Source organism: Salmo salar, chromosome ssa28, assembly GCF_905237065.1.
Source record: "Salmo salar chromosome ssa28, Ssal_v3.1, whole genome shotgun sequence".
Taxonomy (NCBI): Eukaryota; Metazoa; Chordata; class Actinopteri; order Salmoniformes; family Salmonidae; genus Salmo; species Salmo salar.
This window is the reverse complement of record NC_059469.1, coordinates 7521389-7542047: the sequence shown is the minus strand read 5'-3', so window position 1 is coordinate 7542047 and position 20659 is coordinate 7521389. Positions and strand designations below refer to the sequence as shown.

Below are 20659 nucleotides of genomic sequence, written 5' to 3'. Positions count from 1 at the left end.
CCCTCTTAGGCCTCACTTCCCCTATCTGAGATGTCTACTGCAGCCCTCATCCTCCACATACACAACCTGTTCTGCCAGTCACATTCTGTTAATAAAGGTCCCCAAAGCACACACATCCCTGGGTCGCTCCTCTTTTCAGTTCGCTGCAGCTAGCGACTGGAACGAGCTGCAACAAACACTCAAACTGGACAGTTTTATCTCAATCTCTTCATTCAAAGACTCAATCATGGACACTATTACTGTCAATTGTGGCTGCTTTGTGTGATGTATTGTTGTCTCTACCTTCTTGACCTTTGTGCTGTTGACTAATGTTTGTACCTTGTTTTGTGCTGCTACCATGTTGTTATGTTATGTTGCTACCATGCTGTGTTGTCATGTGTTGCTACCTTGATATGTTGTTGTCTTAGCTCTCTCTTTGTGTAGTGTTGTGTTGTGTCTCTTGTTGTGATGTGTAGGAGGCCTTTTGCCTTTTGGTAGGCCGTCATTGTAAATAAGAATTTGTTCTTAACTGACTTGCCTAGTTAAATAAAGGTTAAAAACACAATTTAAAAGTGACTAAGATACCGTAGAATAGTGTGGAGTGCAGTTTATACGTATGAGATGAGTAATGTTACTGTAGATATGGAAACATTAATAAAGTGGCTAGTGATCCATTTCTAAAAGTGTTCAGTGATTCCTATTCTACGTATGTCTATAGGCAGCTGCCTTTAATGTGCTAGTGATGGTTGTTTAGCAGTCTGATGGCTTTGAGATTGAAGCTGTTTTTTAGTCTCTCGTCCCAGCTTTGATGCACCTGTGCTGACCTCGCCTTCTGAATGATAGCGGGGTGAACAGGCAGTGGCTCGGGTGGTTGATGTCCTTAATGATCTTTTTGGCCTTCCTATGGCATCGGGTGCTGTAGGTGTCCAGAAGGGCGGGAAGTTTGCCCCCGGTAATGCGTTGGGAAGACTGCACCACCCTGTGGAGAGCTTTGCAGTTGTAGGCGGTGCAGTTGCCGTACTAGGCAGTGAGACAGCCCGACAGGATGCTCTCAATTGTGCATCTGTAAAAGTTTGAGAGTTTTAGGTGTTAAGCCAAGTTTCTTTAGCCTCCTGAGGTTGAAGAGGCGCTGTTGCACCTTCTTCACCACACTGTCTGTGTGGGTGGACCATTTCAGTTTGTCAGTGATGTGTACGCTGAGGAACTTGAAGATTTCCACCTTCTCCACTGCGGTCTCATCGATGTAGATATCATCTCCTTAGTTTTGTTGACATTGAGTGAGAGGTTATTTTCCTGGCACAAGACTCCCAGAGCCCTCCCCTCCTCCCTATAGGCTGTCTCATCGTTGTTGGTAATCAAGCCTACTACTGTTGTGTCGTCTGCAAACTAGTTGATTGAGTTGGCGGCGTGCTTGGCCACACAGTCATGGTTGAACAGGGAGTACAGGAGGGGGCTGAGCACGTACCCTTGTGGGGCCCCAGTGTTGAGGATCAGCGAAGCGGTGTTGTTTCCTACCTTCACCACCTGGGGTGCGACCCGTCAGGAAGTCAAGGACCCAGTTGCACAGGGCAGGGTTCAGACCCAGGGCCTTGAGCTTGATGATGGAGGGTACTATGGTGTTGAATGCTGAGCTATAGTCAATTAACAGTATTCTTACATAGGTATTCCTCTTGTCCAGATGGGACAGGGCAGTGTGCAGTGTGCAGTGTGGTGGCGGTTGCATCGTCTGTGGATCTATTAGGGCGGTGAGCAAATTGAAGTGGGTCTAGGGTATCAGGTAGGGTGGAGGTGATATGATCCTTGACTAGTCTCTCAAAGCACTTCATGATGACAGAGGTGAGTGCTACAGGGTGATAGTCATTTAGTTCAATTAAGTTTGCTTTCTTAGGTACCGGGACAATGCTGGCCATCTTGAAGCATGCGGGAACAACAGACTGGGATAGGGATTGGTTGAATATATCTGTAAACACACCAGCCAGCTGATCTGTGCATGCTTTGAGGACGTGGCTAGGAATACCATCTGGGCCGGCAGCCTTGCGAGGCTTTATTTTATTTTTATTTTTTGCTAGGGTTACCACGCTTAAACGTCTTACTCATGTCAGCCACGGAGAAGGAGAGCCCACAGTCCTTGATAGCGGGCCGTGTCGGTGACACTGTATTTGTCTCCCCTGATCTGTTTCACCTGTCCTTGTGCTTGTCTCCACCCCCTCCAGGTGTTGCCCATCATCCTCACTTATCCTCGGGGTATTTATACCTGTGTTGTCTGTCTGTTTGGGCCAGTTCGTCTTGTTTGTCAAGCTTACATTTGTCCTGTTAGCTCCTGTCTTTTCCCAGCCTCTCTTTTTTTTCTCGGCCTCCTGGTTTTTGACCCTTCCCTGTCCTGTCCCTGACCCTGAGCCTGCCTGCCGTCCTATACCTTTGCTCCACCTCTGGATTATTGACCCCTGCCTGCCTTGACCTGTCATTTGCCTGCCCCTGTTGCTACAATAAACATTGTTACTTCGCACAGTCCGCATCTGGGTCTTACCTTGGTTCCTGATAGTACGAACTGGCCATGACGGACCCAGCAGACTTAGACCAGCTCCGCAACGCCATCTCCCAAGGAGCCATCATTGGTAGGCACGAGGAGTTGCGTCGCGGTCTGAACGTCACGACCTAGCCTTGGATGCATTGCGGGAGCAATTCCGTGGGTTGCCTACTAGGCAGCCTACCACGACGATAACCACCCAGCCCCTCTGTAACCCGGCTGGTTGCAGCGCCAACACCCCGGTTTCCCGGGAACCCCGCTTACCTCCCCCAGAGCGCTGCAATGGAGATTCCAGAACCTGCCCGGGCCTTTCTCTCCCAGTGCTCCCTCATTTTTGAGCTGCAGTATTCTTCGTCCCCTCGGACCACTCGAAGATAGCGTACATTATTTTGCTGATGTTCAGGAGGGCACTCGCCTGTGCCATGGCGGTGCGGGAGCAACAATCCACCGTCTCCCTCAGTCTGGAGGTATTCGTGGCGGAAGTGAGAAAAGTTTGAGGCTCCGGTGTCCGGGAGAGAGGCTGCCCGGAAGTTGCTTCAGCAGGACAACCTCAGTGTTGCAGACTATGCGGTGGAGTTCCGTACGTTAGCAGCGGAGGGTACCTGGAACCCGGAAGTGCTATTCGACACGTTCCTGAATGGATTATTGGAGGAGGTAAAGGATGATCTGGCAGCCCGAGAACTACCGACGGATCTCAACTCACTCATCACTTTAACCCCACCTTGCAGCTGATGAACTCCGGAAGTCCCTTGCATCTATGTTCCCGAGAGGATCTGAGCTTACCCGAGTCCGGAGACTGCCGATACAACTCTGGGAGGGTTACTGGGAGGGAGGGTTATGGCCCGGAGGAGAGGTGCTGGGTTCCCGCTAAAGACATCTTGGACCCAGCCCTCATCGCCGACTTTCACCGCTGGCACCCCAGTCAACCAGGTATCCGCCCAGGTGGAACGCCAGGTGGCATCCCTAGAAGGGGGGTGGGTGGGGGGTACTGTCACGCCCTGATCTGTTTCACCTGTGCTTGTCTCCACTCCCTCTAGGTGTCGCCCATCTTCCCCACTTATCCTCTGGGTATTTATACCTGTGTTTTCTGTATGTCTGGGCCAGTTCGTCTTGTTTGTCAAGCTTACCAGTATTTATCCTGTCAGCTCCTGTCTTTTCCCAGCCTCTCTTTTTCTCATCCTCCTGGTTTTTGACCCTTGGCTGTCCAGACCCTGTACCCGCCCGCCTGACCACTCTCCCTGACCCTGCCTGCCATCCTGTACCTTTGCTCCACCTCTGGATTACTGAACTCTGCCTGTCCCTGAGCTTGCCTGCTGTCCTGTACCTTGGCTCCTACTCTGGATTATCGACCCCTGCCTGCCTTGACCTGGCGTTTTCTTGCCCTTGTTACAATAAACATTGTTACTTCCACACAGTCTGCGTCTGGGTCTTACCTTGGTTCCTGATCGTATTATCCTCAAAGCAAGCGAAGAAGTTGTTCAGCCTGTCTGGAAGCAAGACGTCTGTGTCTGTGACGTGTTGGTTTTTCTTTTATAGTCCGTGATTGTCTGTAGACCCTGCCACATACGTCTTGTTGAACTGGGACTCAACTTTGTCCCTATACTGACGTTTAGCCTGTTTGATTGCTATGCGGAGGTGTAACTACACTGTTTGTATTATTCCATATTCCCAGTCTTTTTGCCCTGGTTAAATGCAGTGGTTTGCACTTTCAGTTTGCGCATATGCTCCCATCTATCCACGGTTTCTGGTTGGGGTAGGTTTTAATAGTCACAGTGGGTACAACTTCTCATATGCACTTCCTGATAAAATCTTTCACCGTATCGGTATATGTGTCGATATTATTTCCTGAAGCTACTCTGAACATATCCCGGTCCGCGTGATCAAAACAATCTTGAAGTGTGGATTCCGATTGGTCAGACCAGCGTTGAAAAGTCCTCACCACGGGTGCTTCCTGTTTGAGTGTCAGCCTATAGGAGGGGAGGAGCAAGATGCAATCGTGGTCCAATTTGCCGAATGGATGGCGGGGGAGGTCCTATATGCATTCTGGAAGGTAGTATAACAATGGTCAAGAGTTTTAGCAGCGCGAGTACAACAATCAATATGTTTATAGAATTTCGGGAGCCTTTTTCTCATTTGCTTTGTTAAAATCCCCAACTACAATAAATTCAGCCTCAGGATACACAATACATGATACAGGATACATTATACAGCCACCTCTATGCTTGAAAATATGGAGACTGGTACTCAGTAATGTGTTGTATTGGATAAGCAAACATAACACTTTGTATTTAGGACAAAAAGTCAATTTCTTTGCCACATTTTTTGCAGTATTGCTTTAGTGCCTTGTTGCAAAAATTCTGCACAGTCTTCCTTTTCACACTGTCAATTAGGTTAATATTGTAGAATAACTACAATGTTGTTGATCAACCTCAGTTTTTTTTCCTATCACAGCCATTAAACTCTAACTGTTTTAAAGGCTCATGGCGAAATCCCTGAGCGATTTCCTTCCTCTTCGGCAACTGAGTTAGGAAAGACGCCTGTATCTTTGTAGTGACTGGGTGTATTGATACACCATCCAAAGTGTAATTAATAACTTAAATTTGCTCAAACGGATATTGAATGTCAATGTCTTTATTTTTATTTTTACCCATCTACCAACAGGTGCCCTTCTTTGCAAGCCATTGGAAAACATCCCCGGTCATTTCATTGTGGTTGAGTCTGTATTTGACATTATGGGGTATTGTGTGTAGGCCAGTGACAAACAAATCTAAATTGAATCCATTTTAAATGCAGGCTGTAACACAACACATTTGGAAAAAGTCAAGGGGTGTGAATGTGCAGCAGGTTTTTTAAATTCATTATTACATAGACCGACTAACAGCACTCTGAGGAAAACAACTCAAAACACAAACATTCCATTAAAATTCCTCCAGAAAGCTACATAAGCTTGGAGGCTTAACTTTCCTTCCAGTTATTACGAGGTGCCATAGCCTGCAGTCCATGCTCTAGATTGTAGGTACAGCATGGTGAGTCAGAGAGTGAATGGGGGAACAGGGATAGCTGTGATATGGGCATTGCTTTGTGGACCTCATTAGTCTCTCACACTTAACCGTCTGCTTATGTGGAGTGGCCATTAGAGCTGTGTCAGAGCCAGGGGAAGAGATGAGCATCCTCTTGTGTTATCTGTACAAACAGAGCAGCACTCGCCACTCACTTGGCAGCTAGGAGCGGCTGATTGGGAAATGTCAGGGGGGATTACTGGGGGCGAATGAGCTACTGAGAGCCCGTTGCCTCAGTATGGTCTTGCATAACAAAAAACGTGAGTCTGTGTGTGTGTGTGTGTGTGTGTGTGTGTGTTGTCTAAGTGCGACTCGTCTCGCACACTGCCATCCAATTGCCTCATAACTGGAGGAGAAAGGCATTACAGCTCAACTCTCAGTAATATCCTCCTTCCTTCCAAGAGAGGCTGGTACTGTGGGGATGATTTGTCTGGGAATGTGTGAGGTGGAGCACTCTCCCTCCATGCATGCTACAGGAGGGTGTGTGTGTGTGTGGAGGATAGAGGTTTGTGTGTGTTGGTGTGTATGTCTCAGTGTATTGATGTGCAGGTCAGTGTGTGTGTGTCATAGGTGTGTGTGTGTGTAAGGGAAGGGTGGGTGGGTGTTTCTGACATGCCCACCGTGTCATGAAATATGTGGCGACTGATTCCCGGCAGGCAGCTCCCGTGTTGTCGTGGAGACCTTGAGGGAGGCAGACACAGGAAGGTGTGAGGATGGGGATGGGTGGGGAGTAGAGCTGAGGCAGTATCACTGTGAACCAACGGTCAGCCCAGCTACCAAAGTTAAGAACAACAACCCATCAGAAATACAATCTCAGCTCCTGACTATAGAAAGGTATTGGTTAGCATGCAGGTAGAGTAATATTCCTGAGCCCAGCCATATTACCATGCAGGAGGTGTTTGTGTTCTTCTGACACATTGTTACTGTTATCATGCGGCTTGTGGTTAGCAAAGAGACCAGAGAAACAGAAGATCGTTTTTTTATGAATACCATTAAGTGTCACTCTGGCAATTGATGACATTCCAAGCCTTGACGACACGATTCAGCTTTACAGAAGGGTGATCTCAGGCCTTTACATTTTACCAATAAAGAACGACAGAAATACAGTGATAAACTGTCCTTGGGTGATGTGGTTTGCCATTGTGTTAATAAAAACATATGTTATATTGTTAGGTTGGGGTCTCCAAGGGTTAAGATTGCATGGCAATTTGTAAATTCCATATTGTATTGCAATTTATAATATATCTTGTGAAAACAGTACACAATGACGCAAGAAGATTCACTTGAATATTCCTATCTCTTGTCATATTCTTCTTTGTCAATGAAATGTCACAACAGGTTACAAAGATGTCCTTAGTTAACACCATTCACCTTATAGGACAAAACACTCTGTCCTCTCACACTAAATCTCCCAGTGGCAAGTCAATGTGCAGGGGTACAAGGTATGAGGTAGATACAGTGCATTCGGAAAGTATTCAGACCTCTTCCCTTTTTCCACATTGTGTTATGTTACAGCCTTATTCTAAAATGGATGGGAAAAAAAGATCCTCTTCAATCTACACACAATAACCCATAATGAAAAAGCGAAAACAGATTTGTAGAATCTAAAAAAGTATTCAGATGCTTTGCTATGAGACTCGAAATTGAGCTCAGGTGCATCCTGTTTCCCTGTTTACAACTTGATTGGAGTCCACCTGTGGTAAATTAAATTAATTGGACATTATTTGCAAAGGCACACACCTGTCAATATAAGGTCCCACAGTTGACAGTGCATGTCAGAGCAAAAACCAAGCCATGAGGTCGAAGGAATTGTCCTTAGAGCTCAGAGACAGGATTGTATCGAGGCACATATCTGGGGACGGGAACCAAAACTTTTCTGCAGCATTGAAGGTCCCCAAGAACACAGTGGCCTCCATCATTCTTAAATGGAAGAAGTTTGGAACTACCAAGACTCTTCCTAGAGCTGACTGCTCGGCCAAACTGAGCAATCTGCGGAGAAGGGCCTTGGTCAGGGAGGTGAGCAAGAACCCGATGGTCACTCTGACAGAGCTCCAGAGTTCCTCTGTGGAGATGGGAGAACCTCCCAGAAGGACAACCATCTCTGCAGCACTCCACCAATCAGGCCTTTATGGTAGAGTGGCCAGACGGAAGCCACTCCTCAGTAAAAGGCACATGACAGACCACTTGGAGTTTGCCAAAAGGCACCTAAAGGACTCTCAGACCATGAGAAACAAGATTATCTGGTCTGATGAAACCAAGATTGAACTCTTTGGCCTGAATGCCAAGCATCAAGTCTGGAGGAAACCTGGCACCATCCCTACGGTGAAGCATGGTGGTGGCAGCATCATGCTGTGGGGATCTTTTTCAGCTGCAGGGACTGGGAGACTAGTCAGGATAAAGGGAAAGATGAACGGAGCAAAGTACAGAGAGATCCATGATGAAATCCTGCTCCAGAGCACTCAGGACCTCAGACCGGGGCGAAGGTTCACCTTCCAACAGGACAACGACACTAAGCACACAGCCAAGACATTGTAAGAGTGGCTTTGGGACATGTCTCTGAATGTCCTTGAATGGCCCAGCCAGAGCCCGGACTTGAACCCGATCGAACATCTCTGGAGAGACCTGAAAATAGTTGTGCAGCGACACTCCCCATCCAACCTGACAGAGCTTGAGAGGATCCGCAGAGAGGAATGGGAGAAACTCTCCAAATACAGGTGTGCCAAGCTTGTAGCGTCATACCCAAGAAGACTTGAGGCTGTAATCGCAGCCAAAAACCTGTTTTTACTTTGTCATTATGGGGTATTGTGTGTAGATTGATGAGAAAAATAAACAATTTAATACATTTTAGAATAAGGCTGTAACGTACCAAAATATAGAAAAAGTGAAGCAGTCTGAATAATTTCCATATGCACTGTATGTACATGAAGGCAGTGGAAAGTGACTAGGCATCAGGATAGATGATGATGATAATAATAAGGTATTTGAGGTAGATGTGTACATGAAGGCAGGGTGAAGTGACTAGGCATCAGGATAGATAATAATAAATGTAAAATAAAGAACAGTGTAGCAGCAGCATATGATGAGTGTAAAAGTGTTTTTGTGTGTTTGTGTTTAATCAATATGTGTTCTTGAGTTTTTGTGTGGGAGTGTCAGTGTACTAGTGTTTATATATAGTCTTGGGAGTGTGCATAGGGTCAGTGCAGATCATCAGGGTAACCATTTAAGTATTTAACAGCCTTATGGCTAGTTAACACTCTTATGGCTTGGGGATAGAAGCTGTTTTGGAACCTGTTGGTCCGAGAGCCGATGCTCCGGTACTGTTTGCCGGGCGGTAGCAGAGTGAACAGTCTATGACTTGGGTGGCTGGAATCTATGTCAATTTTACGGGCCTTCCTCTGACACCGCCTGATATAAAAGTCCTTAATGGCAGGGAGCTGGGCCCCAGTGATGTATTGGGCTGTCCGCACCAACCTCTGTAGCGCTTTGCGGTCGAGGGCGGTGCATTTGCCATACTAAGCGGTGATGCAGCCAGTCAAGAGGCTCTCGGTGGTGCAGCTGTACAACCTTTTGAGGATCTGAGGGCCCATACCAAATCTTTTCAGCTTCCTGAGGGGGAAGAAGTGCTGTCCTGCCCTTTTTATGACTGTGCTGGTGTGTGTGGACCATGTTAAGTCCTTAGTGATGTGGGCGCCAAGGAACTAGACCCACTCCACTACAGCCACGCTCTCCCTTCTTTCTCCTGTAGTCCACGATCTGGTCCTTGGTATTACTGACATTAAGGCAGAGGTTGTTGTCCTGGCACCACACTGCGAAGTCTCTGACCTCCTCCTGTAGGCTGTCTCATCGCCGTCGGTGATCAGGCCTAACGCCGTCATGTCGTCAGCAAACTTGATGATGGTATTGGAGTTGTACGTGGCCATGCAGTCGTGGGTGAACAGGGAGTACAGGAGGTGACTAAGCACACACCCCTGAGGGGCCCTCAGTTAAGGGTCAGTGTAGCAGAGGTGTTGTTGCCTACCCTCACCACCTGGGGCCGGCCTATTAGGAAGTCCAGGATCCAGTTGCAGAGGGAGTTGTTCAGTCCCAGGGTTTCTCTGCTTGGTGATGAGCTTGTATGTTGTTGAACACTGAGCTGTAGTCTATGTTCAGCATTCCCACATTTCCCCTCTTGTGCAGGTGGGAGATGGCGTATGAAGTGCAGTTGAGATTGCGTCCTCTGTTTATCTGTTGGTGCGGTATGCAAATTGTTGTGTGTCTAGGATGTCTGGGATGATGATGTTGATGTATGTCATGACCAGCCTATCAAAGCACTTCATAATTAACAGATCTGAGTGCTATAGAGGGATAGTCACTAAGACAGGTTACCGTAAATTTCTTGGGAACAGGGACAATGGTGGTCAGTTTGAAATATGTTGGGATTACAGACTGGGAGAACCTTCCCTGTCTTTCATTGAGACCTTCAAGACCCCCCGTGGAATGTCTGCATCCACCACAGCTTTTAGATGTTTGCTTTATTTGCCCTACGCCCATTTAATCTGTCGTTCAGTTGCTTTTAACATGCACATTTTGTTTGTGATATGAGTCAAATCAACGGAATGTTTATGAAATTGTAATAACTTACCTAGTTAATTGCCAATATTTTCGAGGTGAACCAGCTGTGATCAGAGACCACATGAATTGAGTTTATTTAATTAAATGAAATTGACCTGGGAGATTTCACAGTGCCAAGTAGGAGTATGTATAATCAAGCTATTTGGCAAAGCAATTACAGTATCTCTGCCAGTGTTTCCATTAATGTTGTCATTACACCATATCATGCAGAAATGATTTGTAAACAAGGTTGCTCCACAGTCAGTCATATCCTGGGTTAGCAGGACACTTCTCTGTGTAAAAGTAAGTGGGTAGTTTGTCTACTTTTCCTCTGTTTGTTCCAACTCCTCTGTATATAAGTGGGTGTTTTTGCTGCTTGTCTTTTTCAACTACAGTACGTCAGATAGAGTTTTAGGTCTGAGGAAGTGGAATAAAACACATGCCCAATGGCAAGGGTGCCCAACTCAATGCCTCAAGGACCATAGTCCTGCAGTTGCTTATTCCTCTCTGGCACTTTTTTTGGTCAATTAACAGCTCTAATTAGTCAGAAAGTCAATTGCTGATTTAAATGGCAAATATGAAAAATACCCTTTAGGACCTAAAGATGTTGTGCCTATTGGTATTAGTATGAACAGCAGTGCGGTATGGAATGCGGATTATAGCGCTGGCAGAGATCAATAGCTAACATGTGGCCTGAAAAAAATTGGGTAATTTCGTGTGTGTGTGTGTGTGTGTGTGTGTGTTTTCTTACAGGTTTCCCCCGGTGAGTGAGATGGCTAAGGTGGGGAAGGTGGTCGGGGTCATCCTGGCTGCTGCTATCAATCAAACAATAATTTACTCTATAGTGGAGGGCAATGAGGGAGGTGAGTAGCATACTGTAACCTACACTATACCTTTGACCTAGTTCCAGAGGCCATGTTATCATTTTCTATACAGCAGTGATAGTGCCACTAATTTATTCTGACACACTATAAACAACATGAAGTAGTGATGAGGTCACTCAAAGAGCCATGCATGCAGCTCTATGTGGCTCTATACAGCTCTATGTGGCTCTATACAGCTCTATGTGGCTCTATACAGCTCTATGTGGCTCTATACAGCTCTATGTGGCTCTATACAGCTCTATGTGGCTCTATACAGCTCTATGTGGCTCTATACAGCTCTATGTGGCTCTATACAGCTCTATGTGGCTCTATACAGCTCTGTGGCTCTATACAGCTCTATGTGGCTCTATACAGCTCTATGTGGCTCTATATAGCTCGATGTGGCTCTATACAGCTCGATGTGACTCTATACAGCTCTATACAGCTCGATACAGCTCTGTGACTCTATACAGCTCTGTGGCTCTATACAGCTCTGTGGCTCTATATAGCTCTATGTGGCTCTATATAGCTCTATACAGCTCTATACAGCTCTGACTATACAGCTCTATACAGCTCTATATGGCTCTTTACAGCTCTATGTGGCTCTATATGGCTCTTTACAGCTCTATGTGGCTCTACACAGCTCTATTTATTTATATTTTTATTTAACCTTTGTTTAACTAGGCAAGTCAGTTAAGAACATTCATATTTTCAATGACGGCCTAGGAACAGTGGCTCTAGTCAGTCACTTACTTTCTCATCATTTAGTTATGAACCCTCCGCACCTCAGAATGATTTCACCATTTGCCTTGAGCGAGGGGTAATGTAAAATATGTTCAATGTAAGATATGCACTGTCATAGTCATGGTCTAAAGGACCTAAAAGAGTACCATCTGTCCTGAGACTGCGCTCTTTTTTTGCCCCTAAGTCTACCAAAGTGTGTGTATGTTTGTGTGCACTAGTCAGTGTCCCCTGTTGCTGACAGTTTCTGCCATGTAGAAGTTCCCTGAGGGATGATTAGACCCTACCGTCCTCCCACCATTCCTCACTGTGATTAAAACCGGGGCTCATGCTTTTCAGAGTGGGAAAATATCAAATTGCATCCCCATATTGAGCCTTGCACTAAAACTGCATCTGAAGCATTTATTCATTTGGAAACAAAGGGAATTGGTTTCACTTTTAACTCTCATTAGATTCAATGAAGAAGCTCGGGAAGATAATGACAGTGTCCTTCATCGTTGTGGCTTTTAACGTTTATGGCGTGCTGGGGGAATTAATTTCTAGGTCTGAAAAGTGAGAACTAGCTATGTGTTTCAGTGTAAGTCATCAATTATGCCTTACACAACAAAAAAACAATCATTGACTCAGTGATTCTCCAGTGTAGCGTGATCTCTCTCTGGTGTCGTGCCTCAACACTTGACACTACACACAGTGGGATTTGGGGAGGTGAATGCCCTTGCCATTCTACCTAGGGGCTGATACATTCTGATATGGTGCTAGCTCTGCTCTGCTCTGTGCATTATGCGTGACTCCCTCCTCTCCCCGGACTGATATGATACGGTGCTGACTCTAGCTCTACTCTGTTGATCTGAATGTATCTCCCAGGCGTATTCCGGCTCAACAACAGCACCGGGGTGTTCTCTACGGCCAAGCAGCTGGACTACGAGACCAATGCCAGCTACATCCTCAAAGTGGAGGCTGACTCCATGGGAGTGGTCGGTTCCAATCTCAGAGCGCCCTCCAAGAGTAAGCCTGCCTGCCATTTAAACTGTCACTTGGGAAATTGCACCCTGTTTCCTATATAGTGCATTACTTTTGCCCAGGGCTAAAAGTCTTCTTTTTTTGTATGTTTTATTGTCACATACACCGGATAGGTGCAGTGAAATGTGTTGTTTTACAAGGTCAGCCGTAGTAGCAAAAGCCTTCTGTGGGGTAATTGCCTCAGAGAGGTTTAAAAACTGAAGGCAATTGTCGGCCAAATAGCTTTTTACGGCCTTAATTGGAGTAATTCAAATGTTTGTTTCTACCGTCTTTCTCTCTCTTGTAACAGAAATGTGTCTGGCATTTAGCTGTAAATTATTTCCCATCTTTGCTTTTTTCCAGAAGACTAAAAGCACGCCTCGTCCTTTCACGTTATTTAGTTTTCTAATTAGTCAACATCGTGCTGAGTTGCAGCGGAGGATACATTTTAATTAAGCAGTTACTGGTTCATGTGGCAGATTAAACAAGTCATTCATTTCTTGCCAATCTTATCATGTCTCCTCAATATGCAGAAACAAATCACTCAAATCAATTTGATTCCAATAGCGCTGTTATCCACTTACATCTAGAATGAAGGAAACACTTGTGGATATAGTCACTGCTGTATGTTATACACAGATAGATATTTTTGTATTGCGCTTTGTAATAGATATTGTAGGTTTTTCTTTACTCATACTCAATTGACTGAAAATTGTTTCATTTCCCCCTCCTTGTAATGGTTTGACTTATATACCCTGGCCACTCACTATGTGTCATTCAAGCTGAGATGGGGCAGCAGCAAACGTGATCGAGGACACCCAATGGCAATAGATTAATTCCTCGTTCCACTGAAGCAGGCCTGGCAGCTAGAGTTGAGATGCGGTGGGAGTATCATCATGGGGGGGGGCTATTGATGTTGTTTGATTCATTCCACTGGAGGAGGTGGAGTGTTAAATGGCTGCTCTCGAGCGTAGTGTGGATGGGTTCTCCCCGTTGCGTTTGGCTATGAAGGTGGCCACCATCAACTGTATAATGAAGACACTTTGTTCAAGTGATTAGAGCCACCTCACTGATTCAACAGGGGCATGTGTGTGTGTGGCTTGTGTGCCTGCGTGCGTACATTTGCGTGCGCGTTTGCGTGCATGTGTCTGTGTGTTGCATCGCAGCTGCAGGTACTCTCCTGTTGTTGCCCGTTTAGTGTTGTCATCCGCTGTAACATTGGACATCCTGGCAGGGATAAACCAGAAATGTGCCGACTCTACTGTCCCCTTGGTCGGTCCCAGAGCATTTTGTCAGATGATGTATGGCATTTTATTTGGCAAGGTCCCTCGGCGCAGTTGTAACCCTTCAGGATGTGGCTTGGCTTTTTACTATGACAAACCGCAATGCAGTGTTGTACTATATTAGTCAAACGTCTAAATCAGTGTGTTGGCAGTGAATTGTAGACTTCCTATTTTGTATATGATGCACATTTAGGCTGTTTAGACATGCCCTCTAGTTTTTTTCCAGTTCCATTTAATCCAAATGAGATTCACCTTTTCTCTGGGGGTTCATTTTGAATTCCTTGTTTCTTTCTCCTCTGTTTGCAGCTAACACAGCGAGGGTGTTCATTGACGTTTGGGATGAGAATGATCACCCTCCTGTCTTTACCAAACCCTTGTACCTGGGAGGAGTGGCAGAGGACGCCAAAACATTCACTTCTGTACTACAAGTTCAGGTACAACCAGCTCTTTTCAAACACAAAGGCTGCGTTTAGACAGGCAGCCCAATTCTGTTTTATTTTTCCAAAGCTTTTTCAGCACTGATCTGATTGGTCAAAAGACCAATTAGTGAAAAAAAGATCAGAATTGGGCTGCCTGTCTGAACACAGCCTAAGTGTACCACTTCTAGATAGTGCAATTGGTGTCTTAAAAGAACAACCCATTATTTTCTGCAATTGAACTTTTCTAACATGGAACTATCAAAACATCGTCAAATATACGTGACACATTTCACGATCACTCCTCCTCACAATGAAACCAGCCAAAGGAACAGAAAGGTTTTACGCCCCAAAAATGTGTCTGGTTGAGTGATTATCTGTGTTTGCATTTGAAATGCAGAGTTTTGTAGTTGTAATCCTGGGAGGACTGTTATTTTCCCTGCCGGTATCTTTAGCCCGTGTTGACAATGCATTACCAGCTGGAGGCTCTAACATCTGAGACTTTCCGACACCCCTGGCAATACTTAGAATGCTAAGGCCGTAGAGGCTCTCACATACAAATGTCCACACACCTGTCAATCGCATGCCACACCATCCTGTGTGAAAGGGAATTATTCCCTGTGTGTGCACCAGGGTGTGCATTCACATGTTCGACGTGTTGTTTTGGTGTTTATTTTTCGCACCTTTTGTAGCTAAAGCCACTGTGACACCTGTTGGGTGGGTGGGTGGGCGTGCACGCGCAGTGATGAGGGCAGACTATACAGCGCCCACACAAGGGCACCTTTCATTATAATCCTAATCACTACCCGCTGGATGGTCATTTGCATCTCATGCTCTGTTGCAGAATGATGAGCCGTAGACGTCTGTCTGTCTGTCTGTCTGTCTGTCTGTCTGTCTGTCTGTCTGTCTGTCTGTCTGTCTGTCTGTCTGTCTGTCTGTCTGTCTGTCTGTCTGTCTGTCTGTCTCTGCCTGCCTGCCTGCCTGCCTGCCTGCCTGTCTCTGCCTGCCTGTCTGTCTGTCTCTGCCTGCCTGCCTCTCTGTCTGTCTGTCTCTGCCTGTCTGTCTGTCTGTCTCTGCCTGCCTGTCTGTCTGCCTGTCTCTGCCTGCCTGTCTCTGCCTCTACCATGCCTGTATCTGCCTGTATCTGCCTGTACCATGTCTGTGTGCAACTGGAGTAGGCAGCAAGACTGTTAGTGCAGAGCACACAGTTGCAAACGGGTTTGCCAGGAGCCTCTAAAGAGAGATAATCCTTTCGACCAGGAGGTAATGGAATTACTGGGTCAAAGATTTACTGAGCTGAGACTCCCACTGGTTCCATCTCCTAACGGTATCATTCAACTTTCTCAGGTGTTTCACTCATCGTCCGGGTCAATATCTTCCTCTTTAGTATTCATACCTATTCCCTGTTGCTTAACTAATCGTAAATTCATAGAAGATCTGAATATAGATTTCTGTAAAAGCCGCTCAGTATCTCTAAGATTAGACTAATCTACTTTGAAATCCTTCTTTAAATAGGTTTTTAGGGAGAAAGAAGGAATCTAAACCCCTGTGGAGTGGTGTATAACCTGAAGAAGGGATAGATGGACACACATGAGAGCATACTACAGTTTACTATGGAATACTACAGTACTTACTACAGAATTATGTAGCAAACTGTAGTATACTGTAGAATGCTATACTACACACTGTAGTATCCCTCAATCATGTGTAGTACTTACTATAGAATGTTGTAGTATACTGTACACTACTACAGTAAATACCACAGTATATACTACAGTATTATCTACAAAAAAAAACACTGTAGTAAATACTACAGTAACGTCTGCCGTAACACTACAGCCCGCAAAAACACTACACTTTTTTTTAACTATAGTAAATATTACAGTATTTAATTTGCATATACCCTGCCCTTTCCCCTCCCGCATGTCGCAATTTGTGTCACCCATAAGTGAGAAACCTACATGCCAAGTATAAACCATATTGTGTTCCCTAAAGTGTATAGAAAAGAACAGAAGCTCTGAACTATCCATACAGTCCTTAGTACTACCAACCTACAGGTTATGGAAATGTCTCTCTTTGTATTTTTCCTACAGGTTTCCTGAAAGAAAAAAAGCCTCCACTTCTATGTCAAAGATAATAAAACAAAAACGCTATAGTAAAAACTACAGTAATGTCTGCAAAAACACTTCAGTAAATACTACAGTATACTGTACTACAGTCCACAAATACACTACAGTGAATACAACAGTAAAGTCTGCAAAAACACCACAGTGAATATTACAGTATTCTTTTCATGCGGGGAGAGAGCGAGAGACAGAAGTGAGACGTGGCAATGTAGAAATAAATAATGAGTCGTTGTCTAAGCGACACGTTGTCTGTGAAGGACACATTGATCTGATAATTACTATAAGTCGTTTTGGAGGAATGCATTTGTGTCTCTGTGTATATATAGGAGAACAAAGAGGAACCTCTGCAAAGAACAAATCCAATGTCATGAGGGTTTCACAGCAAATCAGCCTCAAATCTGATCCACAGTTTCAAACAGGTTGGGCTTTCTTTCAGAACACAGTCAAAGAGCTCTCCTTTCTCCGCTTGCGCTGTCTCTGTGCCACATTTTCACTCTGCATTCATAGACTGATGTGTTCTTTCCTGGTCTGGTATCACCAATAACTAACCCAGGTGGTGGAAGCTGTTACCAAAGAACATTTTAGATATATAGTGTTAGCCTGTGGTGTACGATTGAGTTGAATGAATCTTGCAGAATATAGGAAATATCTAATTTGTATTAATGACTCCGGCGGGGCAGGGCACAGTGCTGTCACACTCAGTCCCAGTCGTAGAAAGGTATTATAAATCAATGTCACTGCAGAGCAATGTGGCAAATGGTGAAATCAGCTGGGCAGATTGACAGGAGTTTCTCTGTTGGAGAGTGGCTTGCAGCTCAAAGACTCCCCCTACAGCAAGAATTGAGAACTACAACTGCCCCAAGAATCAATCTGTGCCCTTTCATTTTCGATGGATGAGTTGATCTGTATCTTGATGTTGTGTTGTTGTTGATGACGCTGCTGTGTTTGAACCTCTTGAATCCTTTGACTCCCATGTGTCTGTGTTTGTCTGTCTCAGGCCCTGGACAAGGACACAGGGAATTACAGCTCCATGCAATACAGGATTATTATCCCCCCCACCACCGACGGCAAGGATGGCTTTGTCATTGAGCCCTACACCGGCATCATCAAGACTGCCATTATGTACAGGAACATGCGACGGTCCTACTTCAAGTTTGAAGTGGTCGCCACTGACAATTACGGCGAGGGGGGGCTGAGCAGCAAGGCAGAGGTGGTGGTGAGTTTGTCCTGCTCCCAGAGAATTGAACGGGAATGTCCGTTCTAGCCGTTCTATTTCTGTCGCTGTGCCCTGAAAAGCCATTGGTCTCCGTCTGGTGCCCACAGAGTCTTTGTTCAATGCTAAGTTCTGTCAGTGCCAGCTTTTCATAGCCTTCTTCCCAGCCTTGATCAATTCCAGCTTATGGCTCTTTTAAAAATAACTGAGGGACCAACATTAAGTGTGTCGATATCCACAATATCAATATCTCCGCTCCCCAGGTGTATATTGGCACTAAACACCCCAGCCCTCCCAAAAGACACACTCAAAAGCTTCCCACGGGAATTGCATTTGTAAAAAAGCATGGTGTTGCTACTCCAGCTAATCAATGGTCCGTGTCCTGTGCCAGCCTTGTGGTAGATAGGCTAGCTATCCCCGAGAGAGTAGATGAATGCGTGTTCCTTCCGTGCTGGCCTCTTCCCAGTTTGTTGCAAATTGAACTGTCCCAGGGCAGATGGGGACCATTGATTATACATTGCGGCCTTGAGCAGCCTATTTTACTCCCTTTGCTCTTAATGAAAGAAGAGGCTGGCTCGGCCAGAGCCTTGCCTGAACGAGAGGAACCATGCTGTGGCTAAGTTCATCTAATTCCAATGGGAAGCTTCATTTCATGGGTACTGCACAAACTACAGGGAGATTTTCCGTGTGGTTTAACCTGCTGTCCAACGTTAAAGCTTATTTGTAGAAGTTACGGAGGGGAGAGAAATAGATGCTTGTTTTGTGTCTGTACCATTGATCATCTGATTGAACCCTGTTCCCCAGGTATCCGTGGTGAATCTGATGGATATGCAGGTGGTGGTCTCCAACGTTGCTCCTACAGTCGTGGAACAGAACAAGGACAAGCTCCTTGGGTAACGTAGAAGATATCTAAGATATCTTATAATCCATATTTTAACAGTCAAGTCGCGACTGTGCTTATAAGCCGTCTCCTATACTTGATATGCAAACACTTACCTTTGGCCCGTTCCCAGGCATGCAGGTGTTTCAGGGGGGGCTGTATGAATCAGTGTGCAATGTTGGTTTTATCGCTGCCTTCTATCGAGATGAAACGGTGTCCCGCTGTTTGACGGCTGCTCAAATTAAAGTTGTAGGCGACGCGAGCCTTCCCTCAGTTTCCGTTAGAGCCTTCCCTCAGTTTCCGTTAGAGCCTTCCCTCAGTTTCCGTTAGAGCCTTCCCTCAGTTTCCGTTAGAGCCTTCCCTCAGTTTCCGTTAGAGCCTTCCCTCAGTTTCCGTTAGAGCCTTCCCTCAGTTTCCGTTAGAGCCTTCCCTCAGTTTCCGTTAGAGCCTCCCTTCAGTTTCCGTTAGAGCCTTCCCTCAGTTTCCGTTAGAGCCTTCCCTCAGTTTCCGTTAGAGCCTTCCCTCAGTTTCCGTTAGAGCCTTCCCTCAGTTTCCGTTAGAGCCTTCCCTCAGTTTCCGTTAGAGCCTTCCCTCAGTTTCCGTTAGAGCCTTCCCTCAGTTTCCGTTAGAGCCTTCCCTCAGTTTCCGTTAGAGCCTTCCCTCAGTTTCCGTTAGAGCCTTCCCTTCAGTTTCCGTTAGAGCCTCCCTTCAGTTTCCGTTAGAGCCTCCCTTCAGTTTCCGTTAGAGCCTCCCTTCAGTTTCCGTTAGAGCCGCTCACCTCCTGTCTCCGCGGCTCTGTCAGAGCTCTGTCATACACTTCACACAGCCACTGGTTGGTTCCATCCTTGTCTTGAGCGTACTGCTTAGCTATTAGCATTGTGATCAGAAAGGCATCCAACTTCTCTCTGAAGCTAAATTGCAAATGAGGGAGAGAGGGAAAGTGTCAGTGGCTCCCTGGCTGTCTCCTGTTCCTCTGAGGTGGGGGGTGGGGGAAGAGCGTGTGTGGGTGCAGCTGAATTCCAGCATACTGACTGTGCGTGAGCTTGTGTGTATTGGCTGTATTGCTTCTGTACACCTATCCATCACTCAACCTATCCACTTACTGACAAACAGTCATACAGTACCAGTCCTCCATGATGGACTTCCTCTGACAGGACCTCATCCCAGGTCTCCACTTTAGCTCCAAGGGCTATGGCCCCAGCTGTGGAGCCACCTAGTTTATTAGTGTTCTCCCCACCCAAGCAGAAATGCATCCATTTGGTTACAATTCTCTCCTACCATCCTCTTTTTGGAGTTTCCCTGGGGAGTGGGAACATCCAGGGCACAGCAGGTAATTGTTTCAACACCTATTTTGCCGTTGCCGTCCCGCTCAGATCAGAGCTTCTGGCTGCAGACGCCCACTACCAAACAAGGGTTGTGTCTGAACTGGCCGCTATTTCCTACATAGTGAACTACCTTTGACCAGAGCCCTATGCTGGTATAGTGGGTAGTGCACTTTATAGTGAACAGCGTGCCATTTGAGATGCATTTGCCTTGAACTGATTCTATTGTAGATACTTCGATTAAGAATTTTGGAGATGGAGCACCATTTTTGGCTCTACATTGCAATCCAAAACCATTTAGAGCGCGAGGTGATTTTGACAGGGTCATGGAAACGTGTGGGAATTGACTCTTTATAGTTGCTGATGGTCTCAAGGAGGATATAGGGTGCCATGTGTTTCCATTGGAAATGCAATGCACAACCTCATTCTAATCACTGTCCTAATTCATGTACTGATCAAGGACGCATCCTCTGACTGAGAAATCCTTTCAGTGAGCCCGAATCCATTCAGTCAAGGCCTCTTCCTTTTTAAACAGTTGAGGCAGCGTTAGCTCAGTATCAAGTGGTGAAATGGAGTACAGCTACAGGTCGGTGTAGCAACTATGATTTGCAGTACGTTATTACCATTTGGATTTAACATATAATTTACAATTTTCCCAGAG

At 45.8% G+C, this 20659-nt stretch overlaps 1 protein-coding gene across 9 annotated transcripts in view; it reads left to right on the top strand.

Annotated features, from left to right (window-relative positions):
- Window positions 1-20659, top strand: part of pcdh15b (protocadherin-related 15b) — a 214516-nt gene that overhangs the window by 166591 nt on the left and 27266 nt on the right. For all 9 annotated transcript variants that reach the window (XM_014179329.2, XM_014179328.2, XM_014179323.2 and 6 more), the window contains 5 exons: window positions 10909-11018; window positions 12624-12764; window positions 14348-14475; window positions 17581-17799; window positions 18601-18689. In XM_014179329.2, the coding sequence (XP_014034804.2) occupies window positions 10909-11018; window positions 12624-12764; window positions 14348-14475; window positions 17581-17799; window positions 18601-18689 (687 nt within the window). The remainder of the gene's footprint in view (window positions 1-10908; window positions 11019-12623; window positions 12765-14347; window positions 14476-17580; window positions 17800-18600; window positions 18690-20659) is intronic.